The sequence below is a fragment of the Dermacentor albipictus genome, chromosome 10 (assembly GCF_038994185.2).
Source record: "Dermacentor albipictus isolate Rhodes 1998 colony chromosome 10, USDA_Dalb.pri_finalv2, whole genome shotgun sequence".
NCBI classification, from domain to species: Eukaryota; Metazoa; Arthropoda; class Arachnida; order Ixodida; family Ixodidae; genus Dermacentor; species Dermacentor albipictus.
The window spans coordinates 11,515,926-11,530,727 of NC_091830.1; the positions used below are offsets into that span (position 1 = coordinate 11,515,926).

General features: G+C 46.5%; 2 protein-coding genes and 1 non-coding gene across 11 annotated transcripts in view; 1 reads left to right on the forward strand and 2 right to left on the reverse strand.

The window, feature by feature from the left end:
* Positions 1-14,802, forward strand: part of LOC135917927 (uncharacterized) — a 166,889-nt gene that overhangs the window by 40,358 nt on the left and 111,729 nt on the right. The window lies entirely within an intron of this gene.
* LOC135917908 (lipase member M-like) lies at positions 2,610-13,392 on the reverse strand. The gene is made up of 4 exons (XM_065451528.2): positions 13,282-13,392; positions 10,495-10,744; positions 9,714-9,828; positions 2,610-2,793 (listed from the first exon to the last, which is right to left on the reverse strand). The coding sequence occupies exons 1-4, from the start codon at positions 13,390-13,392 to the stop codon at positions 2,610-2,612; spliced, it is 660 nt and encodes a 219-aa protein (XP_065307600.2).
* On the reverse strand, positions 14,332-14,406 carry TRNAS-GGA (transfer RNA serine (anticodon GGA)). Its single transcript has one exon. It is a non-coding gene; the product is annotated as a tRNA-Ser (tRNA).

A 14,802-nucleotide genomic window follows, 5' to 3' on the forward strand; every position in this document is an offset into this window, starting at 1 on the left:
TTGGAAATCAGTTAGTGAGAACAAATTGACGAAAATCAGCGATGCGATATCGTAGACCTCGCGTTCCACTGAAAAATCGACGCTTCTCTGACCTCCTTACGAAATGACTGGTGATTGTCAGTCATGGTTTCACTCAAGGCTTGCTAGGATGGGGCTCAGCGCGTCGAGCACTTGTAGCCCACTTCGAGCAGATGGAGTGTCAATGCTTGTCAACATGGCGCTGATGCCATTCACAATGGATCGCATTGCCGGAACCATTTGGCCGTCGACTGTTGAAGCCTCACCAACAGAAGCGGGCTTCGGTGGGAGCATCAAGCGTAGAGGCTCTTTAGAAGATTGAGAGCTTGCGAGCCACTCTTCCATGGGGGCCACTCTTCCACGGGGGCAGCCTTTTCCGTCTGAGGCCTCCTTGTGCTCTCGGGCGTTCTATTCGAATATGATGGCGGTTGGCGCTAGTGGTGCACGAACTCCACCCTGTCTTGAGCGTTTCCATCGATGACGACGTCGACGCCGGATATTTTCGGAGGCTTCTCTATGGGTTCAGTTATCTCTGACCATTTGCTTCACAACTTCGAACTCTTTTTTGATTTTTGGGCATTCTTTAGATGTCGCTTCATGGGTGTCTTCACAGTTGCCACACCTAAACTTTGTTGCACGGCAGACATCTACCGTTTGTGAATCCGCCCACCGGGGCCACATTGTGAAGTTTGCACAGGCGCCCTTAACATGCCCGATCTTGAAGCATTTGTGGCATTAAAGCGGCTTTAGGACAAACCGCCGTACGACATCTCGGAAGTGACCGACCTTTACGTGCGAAGGGATGGAATCCCCCTTGAACACTATCTTCACACAACGGCTGTTGCCGAGTCGGCATACGTGCGTGACGACCACTCCTTCGTGTGCCGGTTTGATCAGAATTGACAGGTCTGAGTTCGAAATAGCCAAGTGAACATCGTAGATCACACCTACAGTGCAATCCCCATTCATAGGTATGACTGGTCGTACTTTTATGTTGCCCGAATCTACTATCTGTCGTAGCGTCTCCAGCATGGTTCGACGGGTTGTGTCGACAGCTAGATCATTCTTTCGTGTGTTCAGCCGGACTTCCTTGATTTAATTTGGCGCCTTTCCCTCAAGGAAAACAGAGAGAGCTTGCCTGTTCAATACTCGAAGGTTGACGGAAGAATCCACTCGCATGAAGAGGATGGTGTGCGGCCAGCGTTCGCTGCCTGCCTGCATGGGTGGCGTACTCGCTGGTGACGACTCCTTGATAAGCCTCCTTTTAGCCCTTCGGCTTCTCACCGACACGAAGCTGTCATCGGATGAGTCGTCACCTATGATTGAGTAGACTTCTGTGTTTTCGCTGGTGCTGGACCAGGTGCCTCGTTTTCTTGAGGAGCTTGTCAGTGTAGTTCTCTGGCCAGACGGGCGGGCAATAGGCTCTGCCTCCATGGCCACAGGAGTAGGAGTCTCTCTTGAGCGTTCACTGGTGGTTGACCAGATGCCTTGACTCATAGAAGAGCTTGCAGTTGCAGACTTCTGGCAGCACGAGTCTGCGGAACGTGCCGCGTTCATCGCCTCAAGCCAGGACGCGGAAAGCGAAGGACTGATGAAAATTTGACGGAAACTGGCTAGCTGGGACAGGTGCATTCTAGCAGTGAGTAACTTCGTCCTTCATGGTGAATGGTTGGGAAAGCAGCGCTCAAAAGCAAAGAGACGAAGACACCTTCTACACATAACGGGAACCCTTATGACTGATTTGGACGAGTTCCTTCATGGTGAATGGTGGGGAAAGCGGCGCTCAAAAGCACAGAGACAGAGACGCGTAGTACACATGACGGGCACCCGTCATGTTTTTGATTTGGACGAGTTCTTTCATGGCGAATGGTTGGGAAAGCAGCGTTCAAAAGCACAGCGACAGACACACATAGTAGACATGATGGGCGCCCCTTATGACTTTGATTTGGACGAGTTGTCTCATGGCGAATGGTTGAGAAAGCAGCGCTAAAGAACATAGGGAAAGATAGACATAGTACACATGACGGGCGCCCGTCATGTGTACTATGTCTATCTTTCCCTATGTTCTTTAGCGCTGCTTTCTCAACCGTTCAAACTTCCTGTCGCGCACCGAGAGCTGGGAAGGACTGGGCGGATGTTTATTGAGCTCTGAGAACCTGGTCTTCTTCGCAGTGCTACAAGCCAAGTTGGCAGTTCCAGAGCTCCGGCGCTCCGGCCCTAGCTGCCGCTGACGTGGGTGGAGGTGGTTACGCTGATAATGGACCACTGATACACCTGCTAGGTCGATTTTCCGGGCTTTGGCGCGTCTTCTCATCATTTCCTCGCGGAATGAATTGGCCTGATCCAATAGGGAATAGTGCAATTGAATAGTGGGCCGACTCTCAAAACAGCATCACAGCGAAATTATCCCTTCCCGGCGACTATGAATACATGGTCGTGTTGGTCACGTGGTGAAGGTCCCCACCTCTTGCGGTGCAGGCATGTGGTGACTGCTGCAAAACGCTGTATTTGAGTGGGATTTAATTAACCGTTTCACGAAAAATTCGCTTCACAGAAAGATCTCGTATGCGCGTTGGACCTGCATAATGTTTTCACAATTTCTCGCACATCTCACACATGGTCACCTTGTCGTTGTACTCCGGCCGCGTGGACAGCAAAACCAGAACACTGGTGACCCCCTGCGACAAAGTGACGATTGTCAGCCTCTCTGCACCGGTAGCGTTGATCACGTGATCGACTCCGGCAGCAATGTCGTAGCGTCCCATCTCGTCGAAACTGCGCGTCGGAATTTGAGAATAACGCGGACACATGTTACGCCGCCCTGGACAAGGTAGCCCGTAGCATTATTTTATCTTTCTATCCGGGTGCTAATTCAGGTTCAACCTCGGCAAACATAAGGCAATGCGTTCTTGATATGCTGGAGTGATGCTTAAGAATTTTATATTTCATTAAGGTAGGTAGGTAAATGGGGTTTAATGCCGCAAAAGCGGCTAAGGCTATGCTGCGCCAAACACGAGGTGTTTTGAAATCCAGTTTATGAAGGAAAAGGCTTTGTTAATACTCTATATTTTATGTAAAAAGCCAGTGTCATCTAAAAATTTACGGACGTCACATAATGGGACTAGCGGATCATCACCTAAAATTAGTGCAGGGCATAAAGGTATGTGTAGTTGATATGATTTGTGCAAACGTGCTCGTCTGTGTGTTTCAATATGCGTACATGTGAGTAATATGTGCATAACAGTTAGTGGCTCTTGACATTTCTCGCAAGCTGGTGTGTCTTCTTTAGTAGGTAAATAATTGTGTGTGAGGTGTGTGTGCTCAATGCGTAGTCGTCATAAAATTACTTCGATGAACTGCTCCTGATGATAACATGACTTCCACTCCCCAACTATGCGTTTAGTGGGATGTAGCTTGTTGTCGGCACAACGGTCCCATTCGCGTTGCCATTTTGCCGATAAGGCTTTTCTAGTCGCATGGATGCTATCTTTGTATGGAAGTGTTGTGTTTGTTATTTCTTTGTACGCTGCCATCGATGCAGATCTATCAGCTGCTTCGTTACCCGGTATCCCAACATGGCTTGGAACCCAGCAGGAACAAATTGACAAGCGGATTTGTTAAGCGCCACCATGTTTAGCATGTCTCCTATCAGGGGTTCACACTCAGATTTCAGCTGTAGAGCCTTCAGTGTGCTTAAAGAGTCAGTGTATATGAGTGCATTTTTGGGTTTATCAGTGATAATCTTTTTAACGACACCCCATATAGCGTAAACTTCGGCCGTGAAAACAGAGGCGTGTTGTGGCAATCGAATACTTGTTTCCCAATTTTCCGTTACGCCCCACACACCCACGTGATCTTTTGGTTTAGAGCCATCAGTGTAATATTGCATGCTATTTTGATATTTGTCCTGAAGTGCACGGAATTCTTGTATAATGTCTTCGTGTGGGATGTCTCTTTTCTTTAGGTGTGTTAACGTCCAATCACACAAGTGTGTGAAATCGTACCTCGGGGCCAACCATTGTGGTTTTTTGGCAACCTGGAGCACTTCGTGGGCAATGTCATAATCCCAACAGTATTGCTCATACCGCAGGACAAGTAGCCTAATCATGTTCGGTTTCTTTGTATAGTGTAAGCGTGAGTTACATTGTGTGAGGATCTTGTATCATATGTGTTGCAATGATGACTGAATTCTGAGTACGTAAGAAAAAGTGAGTAATGCTGTGCGTTGCTGTAAGGTGGGTTCATTACACTCGACGTATAAACGTTAAATAGGTGAAGTTCTGTAGGCACCACTTGCCAGTCGCAGTCCAAGGTTATGTACTGGATCAAGTCGTTGGATGTAGGACTGTTTGGCTGAGCCGTAAACCACGGAGCCGTAGTCTAAAAGGCTACGAACAAGAGACCGGTAAACACGTAAAAGGCACGTTCGGTCGGAACCCCGGTGCTTATGAGATAAAACGTTGAGGATATTTAGCGCTTTATTTGCTTTAATCCTTATTGCTTTTATGTGAGTTAGGAAGTTAAGTTTGGTGTCAAAGGTTACTCCTAAAAACGTATGGTCTTGTTTCACCGGCAGTATGGTGTCGTTCAATTTTAGGACTTGATCGCTGTGTAGCCCTCGTTTCTGAGAGAACAAAACAGTAACTGTTTTCTGTGTGGAGAAGCGGAAACCATTTTTGTTAGCCCATTGTGTAAGTTTATTTATTGTCATTTGAAGCTGCCTTTCACAGGTTGGCAAATTTAAGGTGCGGCAAGCCTCTTGGAGATCATCTACGTAAACAGAGTGCATAAGAGACGACGGTATAATCCTATTAACTGAGTTCATTTTTACTATAAGCAGTGTCGTGCTGAGAACACAGCCCTGTGGAACGTAATTTTTCTGCGTAAATGTATGAGAATGTACTGTACCCAGGCGTACCTGAAATGTTCTATTAGACGTAAAAGCAGCTAGGCAATTCAGCATTTTACCAGGGATACCGAGGTCAGAGGTCTCTTAAGATTCCATATCTCCATGTGGTATCATAGGCTTTTTCTAAATCGAAGGAAACTGCAAGACAGTTTTGTTTGCGTAAAATGCATATAGAATTTCATGATCTAGATGGGCAAGATGGTCAGTAGTTGAAACACCCTTTTAATATCCACACTGGTGGGGATCTATGAGGTTTCTTGATTCTAAAATAAATGAGAGTCTTATATTGATAATGTTTTCATATGATTTTACCAAACAGCTTGTGAGGGCAATGGGTCTGTAACTGCTTGCGGATGTTCGGGATTTACCGGCTTTTAGAAATGGATCTACTATTGCTGTTTCCCACTCTTCGGGCATTATACCAGATTCCCAGATTATGTTGAAACATTTAACGAGAGCATCATGTCTGAGATAGATGAGCTAGCATGGCGTAGTGAATACGGTCGTGACCTGGCGCTGTTTTTCCCTGCAGAAAAGACTGTTTATTTCTTGTTGTGTGGGGGGGAATTGTACGCTTCATTTGACGAGCCAGTAGTGGGCAGCTTCTGTTTTTCAGCACACTGCTTGTGCTGTAAACATTCCTTTGTATAATTCCCTGAACTGGATAGATCACAGAAATGTTCGCCAAGTACATCTGCCTGTTCTTGTATTGTTGTTTGTGTGTCTGGACTTGTAAGTAACGGTATTGTCTAAGATGAGTAATCTCCCCGAAACTTTCCAGCCTGTTCCCACATGCGTTTAGACGTGACTGAACTGTTTATGGGCGATATGTATTTCTTCCACGATGATTTTTCTGCCTGCCTTCTGATAAATCGTGCCTTGGCTTTGGCCTGCTTAAAGCATAAAATGTTGGTATAGGTGGGGTCTCTTCGTAACATACCCCAGGCCCTATTTTGAAGCGTTTTTGTTTCTGTGCACTCAGGAGTCCACCAGGGGAATTTTTTTTTTGCGCACAAGGCTGGATGTTTGAGGCATTGCCTTTTCTGCCACTGAAATTAAAACCGCAGTGAACTTCTCATTAATTTCATTTACGCTGAGTTCATTTAAAGAGACTTTGAGTTTTGCATGTTTCATAAAATGCGGCCAGTCGGCAAGATCTATTTTCCAGCGACGTGGCTTAGAGTTTATGGTAGGTAATGTGGATGGTAGCTTGATAAATGCCGACAAATGATCACTTCCATATGAAGTGTTACGGACTTCCCACTTAAAATGAACCCCACACTACACTTTCTGAACCCCACACTTAAATGAACCCCACACTTTCTGAACCCCACACTAGCCTCTGGCTATGGGTTCAGTCAGTGTCTGATAAGTTGTATGGCAAGAGTAGAAATAAAAAGAAAATGAAAAAAAAAATCGCTAAAGACAAACAGTGAGCAGTAGGCTAAATCTAGACAGCTAAATTTGCGTGAGCTTGGTGAAAAAACATGTTGGTGAACCCGAGTTTAAATGACATATGCTGTTAGACAAAATAAAATATTCGATTGCTTGCCCTCTTTCGTCTGTTCTCTCGCTAACCCAGAGGCTACAATGGGCATTAAAATCTCCTACTGAAATAAAAGGCTCCGGCAACTGGTGTATTAGATTTTCAAGTTGTCTAGTAGTAAAATGACTATGGGGTGGGATGTAAAGTGAACAGATGGTGATGGTTGTATGTGATAGAACGGGGACGGCGACAGCTTCGAAAGAAGTAGTCACCTGAACATCTCGAGTAGGGGTGCCGCCTTGAACGACTATGGCGACTCCTCTTGACAAACAGCTAGAGTGTTCGCGATCCCTTCGGACAACGGTGAAACGTTTGAGAATTTTACTATATTCTTGCACCGAGATTCGTTTCTTGAAGACACACTGCAACTGGCGGAAAAGTGTTGATAATGTCTTTGATATCACCTATATTGTGTATAAGAACTCTGCAATTCCAGTGTACAATAAAAAGCCATGGTTGTAAAATGAAAAATGCAGTGATGTTTGCGAACTTAAAAATTAAAGGTTACATGCGATATGGGACAGTACACGTTTAATGGGCGGTAACCGTTCAGGTTGCCTGCCCCTTTTTCTGTATACTTATAAGGACCTTGTTCTTCTTAGAGCGCTCAGAAGAGCGCTGTTCTTTTGGCGTCAGTGACGCCGGGGTTTTGGTATCGACCTCCATCGCCTTCTCTGAGGCGCTGGATGATCAAGAGCCAGGCGCCGAGACACGTGCCTCGGGGTTTAGCATTCTGTTTAGTCTTGGGACCTGCGGAAAAGCTGCCTGCAGGGCCGTCTTGGATGATGGTGTAGCAGCACTAGCTGCTGCCACCGAGGGGGCGGATGGAGTTGCTACAGGACCACTGACTGTGACCCCTGTAGACTCCTGAGACCGATGTGGGTGCTGCCCCCTGCCGCGCCACATTGGCTTAGCTTATTTGAGGTAAGAGTGAAAACCTCTTCCTTGCTTCGAAAAATGAAATCTTCTCTTTTACTGTGAGAGCAATCACTTCCTTCTCCTTCTTCCAACAGGCACATGATCGTGAATACGGTGGATGATCCCCTTGGCAGTTAACACAGCGTGGGGGAGCGTTGCACTTTTCAGATGGGTGATCGTCGGCACTGCATTTCGCGCATGCTTCTTTGCCTCTACATGATTGTGATGCGTGGCCGAGCCTCTGGCACTTAAAACACCGCCTTGGGTTCGGTATGTATGGTCTGACATTTATGTTTAGGTATCCTGCGTCGAGAGAGGTGGGGAGAATGCTAGTACCAAATGTGAGGATCACATGTTTGGTGGGGAGTTGTTCACTGTTTCTTGTGATTGTGATTCCTTGAACTTTGATCACATTTTGTTCTTGGGACCCCTCGAGGAGTTCCTCGTCACTCAAGCTGAGAAAATGTTCCTCAAAGATAATGCCCCTGCAAGTGTTTAATGAGCGATGGGGAGAAATTTTCACTTTGATTTCATCAATACTGGCCAGTTCGGACAGCTTTTGCACTTGTTCTTTGTTCTTCAATTAACAGGTCTCCTCTGGTCATTTTTGAGGTTTTATAGTCATTTCCAATTTTTTCTATGAGGCATTACGCCACCAAGACAGGGGATAGCTTACGCATACTTAGTGTTCCTTCACCATGCAAGACGTGGTAACGTGGACAGTTGTCTGGGTCGGTTCGGAGGGCAAATTGAAAAGGTGCATCGGTGCGGTCTCTTTTCAGAAGCCGATCTGGAAGTCGTGGGAAAGCTTTTGCTATAACATGGTTTCAAAATTCGGTGGCGGTAGTAGCCACCCACCACCGAGCCCAACAAGGGGACGCTACAGGTTGAGTAACCTGCGCACGCCAGCTATGCACCGCCACCATAAGCTAATGCATATAACAAAGACTGGATATACTACACACGGTTAAGCCTTGCCACCAGGAAATTCGGAAGTAAGAAGTGAAAAGAAGACAGGAAAGATGAAAAGGCTAGAAAGAACGACGAAGATTGAAGAGAAGGATAGGAAAAGGTGACTGCCGATTTCCTCCAGGTGGGTCAGTCTGGAGATGCCGTATATGTGAAGCCGAGGTCAAAGAGGTTTGGTAGCTCCGCCGGGGGGCTTTAACAGTCCAAACACCCAGCATTGGCTAAACCCCCAGGATCCCCCTTTCCCCAGACACGGCTAAGCCGCGCATGGTTGCACGCGGGAGGGTCCAACCCTCGTATGCTCGGGTACGTGGTGTCGCAACACACCAAACGCCTGCTTAGGCAGACGGCCTGCAGGGTATAGTTCAATAAGCTAATTTGTAATTAATCATTTGATTTACTAATTACGTATTATCCAAAACAATATTTAATTTATTTCTTTTACGATTCTACTTTGCGTGGCCATAAATAAAGTGAACAAGAACAATCTTCCTTCATTCGGAACAGTGTTTGGGTTTCTTGGGGTTAAAGGAGCAATGGCATGTGTTTTGGAAGTTAAAGAAACTGTAGCACACGCTCTTCGCAAGCGAGAGGATGTCGCTTGGTTAATATAAAGGTCGAGAAACAGTTCCAAGATATTTCAATTTAATACGAAAGCTTGCTTCAGGATAGCAGCCCTATCGTTATCCGCATTATCGCAGCGTGAACGGCCGCAATATGTTTAAAAAAGATGTGTGGCGAGTTGATATTCCATGCTGACGAAGAATTTCGTGATACACAAGCGGTGATAAATAATGACGTCGCGAGCGCAGAGCTAGCAAGTGTAGTTAAGGGGCGCATTTGATCGCAAGTTTGAGGGTGCATTCCTCGAAAAATGGTGTCGTCCACAGAATTCCTTTCAAGTGTATAAGCATTAGAATCTCACCACGTGCAATTTGTAAATTCCAATGTGTGCCGTAAGCTAATTAGGTAGAAAGCTAATAAGAGAAGTTTATTGTTAATTATTCCAGTACGCATTTCGATTTAGCGTGCAGGTAATATCCGCCTCTTCGAGTGGACCAGTTCAAGGACTAGATTAGTGCTATTTGCCTCAGGGAATTCTTAAAAATAGCTTAACTTATTCTGAGAAGCACCCGGTACATCAGAGTTTGTTTCCACGAACCTGTTTTTCGTTATATGCTCGTGTCGTCATTTTCTCTTGTGCCTTGGGTACTGGGCTATTTTTTGTCCGAGTTAACTGTCTCGTCGTTGGGTTTGGTGCGATTATGTCAATCCGCGTCGTAGTCTCACCCCGTAATAATTATGCCATAGCTTCGTCCCCATTATGGATCGTACAAACACACCACGCCTTGCCTGAACTTCCAGTATTCAGGGTCGTTCTTGGAGAGGGTCGTGTGGTTAGAGTAGCGTTCCGCTTCCCTCGTGTTCATCGACCATACGTCGAAGCCAGCGTCGACGAATAGGAAGCCTGCAAATTTTTCATTTCATCCAATAATCCAGCAACATTTTTAAATTGGCAGTTGTGCCCCAAGGCGAAGCATTGAATCCGATAGCAAGATTGAGTGTTGGACTCGACCTCGTCATGTAGTGTTCAACCGAAACGCTTCAACCAGAATAATTTTTCTTCGCTTGCTGCAGTGAACCGACAGTATTGTCGGTTCCATGTTTATTTAACCACTTCTGCTGCCAATTATTTCTACTCAATTTGGAGTTTAGATCCGGCAGATTTTCTGAACATTCAGAAACTTAAAAGGCAGCAAAATAGAATATATATATTTTTCAATTCTTCAATTTATAAAAAACGCGTATTCCATGCGCGGCTCTAACAGTACCTCGAATATGAAAGCGTCAACTATATGACATGTCTACGAACTAGCCAGGCACATGTACAGCCAACTTAAGAGTACGTGCCTGTTGTAATATAATATCGGAAGCACTGAAAGAAGTTAACTCACTATGTCGAAAAGAGCAAACTCCCAGGCGTCCAGCTTACGAATTCTTCCATTAGAACCATTTCAAAGAACTATGCTCACATTTTTCAAGCTTGCAGCGAGAGGTCAATCACAAAATTCAAGCAACAATATTTCATAATTAAATTAAGTCCTGTTGCTTTTGATGCATATCGTGATTCTACAAAGGGTGCATGAAGAGGTCGAGCAGTTTCCAGCGGCCTGCGATGGGTAGTTAAGAAACCATACGTCCGAGCCGCTAAAGAGCGCTGGCAAAAACAGCACGGGGTGGCGGCTGGCCCCGTTCTGCTCCTCCGCAGCCGTTGTGTTGCCCTGGCGTCCATGCGGCACCCTGTCCACTTCCAGGACGTAACCGTCGTCCGTGGTGGCATAGCTGATTTCGCAGGGATAGTCGAAGTATCTGATCAGCTCGCACTGCGATGAGGGTTGGGGGAGAGGAAATCGTGCAGCAACCATCGACGACGACGTTCATTGCAAGCAACAGCAGGAGTCAACGAACGAGTGAGAGAGTGAACGAGAGGGCTAGAGAGAACCAGGAAGAGAAAGAGTGAGAGAAAGCGAACGAACGAGCGACCGCTTTTCCGGCCGAATCAGAACACCGACCACTGAGCATAGGCCGCCAACCACGAGAACGGCCGAAGGAGCTCTAAAGAAACGCTTTGTTTTAAAATATATGTAAAGCAATAGCTCGATTTGTGCACCTGTCTGTGATGACACAGTTATACAGCTTGGAAAATAATTGCTGTGCAAGGACTTACACAAAGGCAATGCAACTCGCACAGTAATAGAGGTTGCGTATTGTCAACATGCACTTGACGACGTTTCGGTGCTGTGTGATTTTTTTACTGTATTTCTGAATATTTGCAGCGCAAGAATTTGTCAGTATTTTGAGCCGACTATCCCAACGCCAAACCATTCCAGGTTGCGCAAGGTGGCCACTTTGCCAGGAGCCCAGGCCAGTAATCAAGTTATTAAACCCGCAAGGCCAGCCAACTCGTAATGAAGGAACTCTTAAATAAAGGTTTAGTTTGCGGCCAACTACGATTATTTGTTGCAATGTATGCGAAACACGGAAAGGCTATAATTACACGATTACTTGCCCCACTCACATGCAATTTGGTTATTAGTAGAGAAAGCCGAATTTTCTTGACAGTAGGAAGCAAAGCTTTGAAGTATGGCACCACGAGAAATGATAAATCTTGAAAATGAGATAGAAGCACCACGTTTGCAAATCCGTAGCTAAAAATGGCTGTGGCTTAGGTAAGGTTAAGCCCAGGATGCGAAGCATACTAGCCTTTATTTTAGTTGTTGAACCACTGTTTAGCCTGGTGAACTGCTGTTGCTTGGCTATATTTGGTTCGGCTAGACGAAGAAACAACTCTGGCATTACTGCTTCGCCTTCAAGAGTGGAACGCGATAGCGTTCCCGTCGACCCGCCAAGGGGTGTAAGACAATGGGCTACAGGGCAGCGACTACGCGCCCCGCATTGGACGCGGTGAGCGTCGAGCAAAGCAGCGTTCGGCGCGGCAACGAAATGTGCGCCTGAGCAAGAGACGCACGCCTTAGAAACAGCTCGTTTCTAAGGCAACACCGCATTCACTAGAGGCGCTTTTGTACCGCTTTGAAGCATCGTACTCGTGGCTCAGTGGTAGCGTCTCCGTCCCACACTCCGGAGACCCTGGTTCGATTCCCACCCAGCCCGTCTTGCAAGAGTTGAGCCAAAGCCACTTCTCCTCTGTCGTGACGTCATGGTGTCACGTGGTTTCATGGTCACCGCCGCGCCTGAGGAGCTGGGTTGAGCTCTCGTAATATGCTTCGCATAAAAAAACGATCTAAAATTCACAGGGTCGCTGTGTAAGCTCTCCATGTTAGAGCAACGGAAGAGTAGGGATGTAATGTGAGTTTACAACACGCGTTAAATTGTAACAATGTTTACGAGCGTTTCGCAAAGCTCGCGCACTACATGTAGTGCGATGTTTCAGAGCCGTGTGCCAGTACGGTCCGCTTGGTGCAGTTTAGAAAACTTCGATATTGAGATTGGTTGCTTACTAACTGAGTTGTTTGTTGCTTTAGTTTGCTTTATAGCGATAGCAATTACAAGGACACTCCAAGCCCTATTCCGCCGTCGTTGCCGGCGTCGGCATCACCGTGATGTTCAGTCTGAACTACAAATGCGATGACATCGTGGCCGCGCTCCTTATGCTGCGGGTGCGAGTTATGGCTTGCGAGGCTGGGCCGAGGATGGCGGTTCCATCTAGCGAGCAAGGCGAGGAGTAAGCGCGCCGTCTTCCGTCGCGCGCTTGACACCGGCGGTGGGGGAGGAATGCGTTCTACGCCGGTGGTGGCTGCGTAGGACGCGGTGGAGCGCCTCTGCGCGCACCCACACTGGCCCTGTCTTGAAAGCGAGACTGAGCCACCATCGTCGGCTCACTCTCGCATGCTTTCACTCGCACATTCAGCACACGGCGCGCGGCGACGATGTTATCGCCATTGCGGTTCATGCAGAACGTCACGGCGACGGCAATGGCAGAAATGCGCCTGGAGTCTCCGCATAGTCAGGGTTGCCAGACGGCTCCAAAAAAATGTAACCAAATGATCTCAATATGTAGCCCAGAAATAACCAGACCCAAATTTTTCGTCAGCGATGAGTAGCCAAAGACAGAGCCAAAACGTTTTATCATGTTCTGCAGGTGTTTTGTAGATGTTGTAGATGGTGTAGAAATCTCACCGCGTATTTCCGGCTCCAATATTAGTTCCGCCGCATGCAACCAGCACAACACTGGCCTCAAGATTGGCGGAAAGAATTTTAGTGAGAGCTGCCACTCACACATGGATTTGGACACCACTCATTGTTACAATGAAACGAAGGATTTCTTTTCTATTTGCTCATGACGTTATTCGTATTTGCTTAACCACATTTTGAGCTAACTTTAGCTTGCGCCTCGCAGTACCTGGGGAATTTTTCTATAACCGTCTGGCAGAATATTGCCAGTCCCAACCTCGAGGATCAGCTTCAGCTTTTCACGATCGCGCGCCCAAGAGGCGGCCCGATCTCCAGGCATTATTATAGGGGTGCCTTTCCTAAGCTTGCCTAACAAGAAAAACATGTTATTTTTCTTCCACTCTCTCTCTTTTTTTTCCAATTTACTTGGAAGCAGCTTGACGATGTTAGCAAATGCTGCTTCTTGGAGGCGCAGTGGACTCTGGAGAAAACTTGAAACCATCTTGAAACTTGAAGCGGCAGTTGGGACTGCAATTCACCATTGGGTGGGAACAAACAGAACGACCTGCTGGCCCATAACAGAAGAGGCGAATTAAAATGCATGGCTTTAATTTCCACCTGCATTACGGCGTGCGCAATAATTCAGGTGGTATTAGTACCCAAAACAGGGTAACTGCGCAATATTTAAACAAGAATTCGCTGGTACGATTCGTGCAACATGAATATGTGTATGTAAGTTTCTATGAATGCAGGCACGAATGCGTCTGTTGCCAAATTTCTGAAGGGGGCTGTGTACCGTACTTTCAGTGCGACTTTTAAAAAAATAAAGAAATTCAGTTCCACTAGGGAACACATAAAATGGATTTATATCGGACGTGCGCGGCTGTCAGGAAATTAAGTACAAAGTGAACCCCGCCATCTATAAAATCAGTTCGTAGAACACTATGTGTACCTTCACAAACTGGCAAGAAGTCTTTGCCCATCCACAACGGCGATGTGTGGAAAAATTATAAAACATAGATGCAACGTTACCGCAAGCACCTGTCACGCATATCGAACGGAATTTTTTCTCATCACAGCTGGAAAATACGCGTGAGCAAAGTACAGTTTAATTACTAGTAAGCCGAACAGAGCGGAATTACTACTATTACTAGTGTACGTGTGTATAAAAAAGTAATGAATAAAGGGAAGATGAGACATCCACCTGTTCGTAGCAATTGCTACAAAGGAAACCCATACGGGTTCCTCGAAAGAAAAGCCTCATAGTTGAAGAAAAACTCGTCCTGGTCCGGGACTCGAACCCGGGACCACCGCCTTTCCGGGGCAGCCGCTCTACCATCTGAGCTAACCAGGCGGCTAGCAGATGGCAGGGCGAAGTCGAATTTGTCGACAACACGAAGCAAAGGCAAGAGTTCTTCAACTATGAGGCTTTTCTTTCGAGGAACCCGTATGGGTTTCCTTTGTAGCAATTGCTACGAACAGATGGATGTCTCATTTTCCCTTTATTCATTACTTCTCTCCACCTTGCGGGTTTCCGCAGAACTACTACGCCAAATAAAAAGTAAGCCATAACCGCGATTACTCGTATGCGCAAAGTTTAAAGGGAAAAAAGTTCACGCAGGAGTACGGTATGAAAACCGACGAGTTATCACCTTGACGTTGGCAAGCCGATCAGTCACCGACCTTTGGTGAGCAATTGCTTTGCCGTCATCACTGTGGACGAACATTGTTTTCCATATATTTACAGAGC